Source organism: Euphorbia lathyris, chromosome 1 (assembly GCF_963576675.1).
Source record: "Euphorbia lathyris chromosome 1, ddEupLath1.1, whole genome shotgun sequence".
Taxonomy (NCBI): domain Eukaryota; kingdom Viridiplantae; phylum Streptophyta; class Magnoliopsida; order Malpighiales; family Euphorbiaceae; genus Euphorbia; species Euphorbia lathyris.
Window position 1 is genome coordinate 5,160,317 of NC_088910.1, and position 3,341 is coordinate 5,163,657.

Sequence of the window (3,341 nt, forward strand, 5' to 3'; positions counted from 1 at the left end):
ATTTAGTATAAATAGGATAGAGCCTTGAGTTTATGTATGTTTGCAAAATTGAGTGGTGTGGTGTGTGAAAGTGAGATTGTGTCCATGTATGATGAGTTAGTGGGCTTCTCTATAAAGGTTAAATTGAATTTAATAAAATATTAGTTTTATACTACCCATTTCCTTCGTATTTTATTCTACATTCCAAACGTTAATAGAATCAAGTTCTCGAAAAGTCTCATCTTAGGAGACAATTAAGGCTACCCAAAATTTAAAAAGCATCACAAGCTAAAACTTCTAGAAATTAATAAAACCCTCGATGCTCTTTATTGTGTTCCTGACTTCCCGACTCTTCTAATCTCTTTAAACAATGATCCATATATTAATATCCTTTGATGCTCCCATTGCTTCAGTTTGAACACTCTTCACTCGATTTCTTCCATCTTTATCATTTTTAATCAACTTAATGCCCTCATCACACCTTTAATGATGAATTTTGTATGTTTAGTTTTCTCTAGTGTCTTTATGGATGAGTTTAATGTTTATGCATACTCTTTTGATAATAAATTTTTGCATAACATTATACTTATTTAGAAAAGAGGTGTGTATTAACCTTGTATTGGATAACGAAAAATGTTATCTGATGGTTAAACAAGATTCATTGGTAGGACATGCTGTAAAACAAACATATGAATGTGCACTAGCAAATGACCCTGTCATTAGATATCATATAATTTTTTTGACGACATTATTTGAAAGGGAGAAACGAACACAATAAGTAGGAAATAAGAAGGAATTAACATCTTATTCCATGAATTCTGAAGATGTAATTTTCTTGGCCTGATCTTGAGACAATGGAGAAAATGGAATGGGAATCATGTTAAGATCTTCTTTTCTTTTCAAGGTACCATGAAAAATTTCAGTCATATCAAGATTGGCAGGTGTGACTCCATCTGGTAGTTTCCAATCAAAATGATATAATAAGTTTGCAAGCAGAAGCTCCACATACGTTATGGCCAAAGTAATTGCTGGACATATTCTTTTTCCTGCACCTAATGGTATTAGTTCCATATTTCCACCTCTATAATCTATTTGACTATCTTCAAATCTTTCTGGATAGAATTTTTCAGGTTCATTCCAAACAATAGGGTCTCTTCCAATTGCCCAAGCGTTAACCAGAATTGTAGTTTTGGGGCGAATATCGTATCCCATAACTTTTGTTCTTTCCTTGCACTGTCTGAAAATGAAGGTTATTGGTGTGTGTAATCTAAGAGTTTCTTTGATAACTAATTTCAAATATTTTAATTCTTTAATTCTTGATTCCTCCGCTTTTCCCTTTTCCCCAAAGACTCTCCTCACCTCTTCTTGTGCTTTTCTCATTACTTCTGGGTTCTTCATCAGCTCTGCAATAGACCCTTCCAGAACTTTAAAGGTTGTCCCCCTCCCACCGAACATTTGCTACAAATTTATGTACTGTGTTAGAACTTGCTCAATTGACTAGAGTTTAGTTAAAGTAAAAACATATCAATTATTGGTCGAACCATCGAATCAATTATAATGGCACACTTTAAGTCTTTACTTATCAATTAGTAAGATGTGAACATAAGTACAAAACACTACAATTTCAGTTCCAATATTTATGAGATATATGAGGTATCTCTAATAAAAATGCAAATAGCTCCCTTAACTTATTTAAAGTAACTTATTAATCTTATTAATCTTACTAGTCTGACTTTGAATAAGTTCACAGACAAATATGTTAGTTTAAGCAAGTTTAAGAGACAAATACGACATTTCAAATGTGTAGGGACAGTTGATTATTTCCAATATGGCTATACATGTATTAAGGCAAAAACTATTTTTGAAATTTTAAAAATGCAAATAATGAGTTTAGACAAAATGATAACATTGTGTTAGCCAAATTTTACATACAAAGTTAATTTCTTTATAGTTACTAATGGCTTAATGTGTATCAAAATAATAATTGATTGAGTATTCAATGTGACAAATCAAATCAAGAAAAATTTGAAAATAACAAGGACAATAAGAATGTTCTTAATATTTTTTTTTCCTAATAAAACTAGTCATTTAATCTTTGGATGTTAATTATAAGTAAATACTCACCACAATATTTGCTTTGATGCTTTGGTTTGTTAATGGAAATTCCCGGTCTCCATTTTTCTGTTGATTCAAAAGAACATCCAAAAAGTTATCTCCAAAGCTGGTTTGATTTCTGTGTTCATTTATGATGTCTTCAAGTACATTGTCTATGTCTTTGTGCACTTTCTGCATTCTTGACTTTGCTCCACTTAGAAAATAAAGTAAGAATTTCAAGGAAGGGAATAAATCAGAAGCAGCACCAGCAATTATTGCATTCTGCACATTTTCTAACATAGGTAATATAGTTTGTTCACTTTCCCCATTCTTACCCAATATGGTTATCAGAAAAATATTATCAATCAAATCTGAGATGATTCTCGGAAGATTGACAGATGACCCCTCTTTAGAACCAAGCAATTTGATGAAATTTGATATTTGTTTTTCTCGGACTGATTGGAAGGATAAAATCCTTTTGGGACTAAGAAATTGCAGTGTCGTAATTTTCCTTATTTGTCTCCAATAATCTCCATATGGCGCAGATGCCATGTCCATGTCATTGTAACTTGCAATTTCTCGGGAGAGGAGATGTGGACGTTCACTGAATAGGTAGCCCTGAATTTTGAGGACTTGGTTGGCTGTTTCTACTGAAGAAAACACAACTGCCGGGATTTGGCCTTGTTGAATGCTCATTACAGGGCCATAAATTTTAGCCAAATCTCGGAGACGTTGATGGGGCAGACCGCCGAGTAGCTGAGGAATGTTACCTATAAGAGGAAATTTCCATGGCCCAGGAGGAGGATTTGAGTCCTTATTTATTTTCTTCCGTATGATTAATGTTAAAATGAGGCAGCTAAAGAGGATGAGAAAAGAGGGTATTTGAAACTCCATTTTTATGATAATTGTTGTATGAATGTGTTCTTTCAAATTCATTATCCTATTATATAGTAAAAAACTTACCATAGATGAAATTTTTTTTGTTTTTTTTCTTTTACACAATGCTAAATAAATTTTTTTTATGCTAATATATAAGAAGATTACGTAAGATTGAGAACTAATACTAGTAAATATTTAATGCTAACATATAAGGATGGGCACTAGTGTCTAACTAGTGTCTAACCGCGTTACACTATGCTTTAATCAATTATGTCAAAGTATATTTATTGAGATGACAGATTTTGTTCATTATATGTATTTATATTGATCTTAAGATGACAATTTTTTAATTCAATGTGGCTTAGAAGTAATTTTCTGATTTTTATTCA

General features: G+C 32.0%; 1 protein-coding gene across 1 annotated transcript; it reads right to left on the minus strand.

Moving 5' to 3' along the window:
- Positions 1-667: 667 nt before the first annotated feature.
- On the minus strand, positions 668-2,966 carry LOC136202554 (cytochrome P450 726A27-like). Its single transcript, XM_065993620.1, has 2 exons — positions 2,104-2,966; positions 668-1,437 (listed from the first exon to the last, which is right to left on the minus strand). Exons 1-2 carry the CDS (start codon positions 2,767-2,769, stop codon positions 784-786), a joined length of 1,320 nt encoding a protein of 439 aa, XP_065849692.1. The 5' UTR covers positions 2,770-2,966; the 3' UTR covers positions 668-783.
- Positions 2,967-3,341: the final 375 nt, after the last annotated feature.

Bases quoted from the DNA above. Each gene is read 5' to 3' on its own strand.
- LOC136202554 (XM_065993620.1), bottom strand. From the start codon at position 2,769: ATGAGCATTCAACAAGGCCAAATCCCGGCAGTTGTGTTTTCTTCAGTA. The intron at 1,438-2,103 runs GTGAGTATTTAC...ATAAATTTGTAG, and splicing joins GCATCAAAGCAAATATTGTG to CAAATGTTCGGTGGGAGGGG.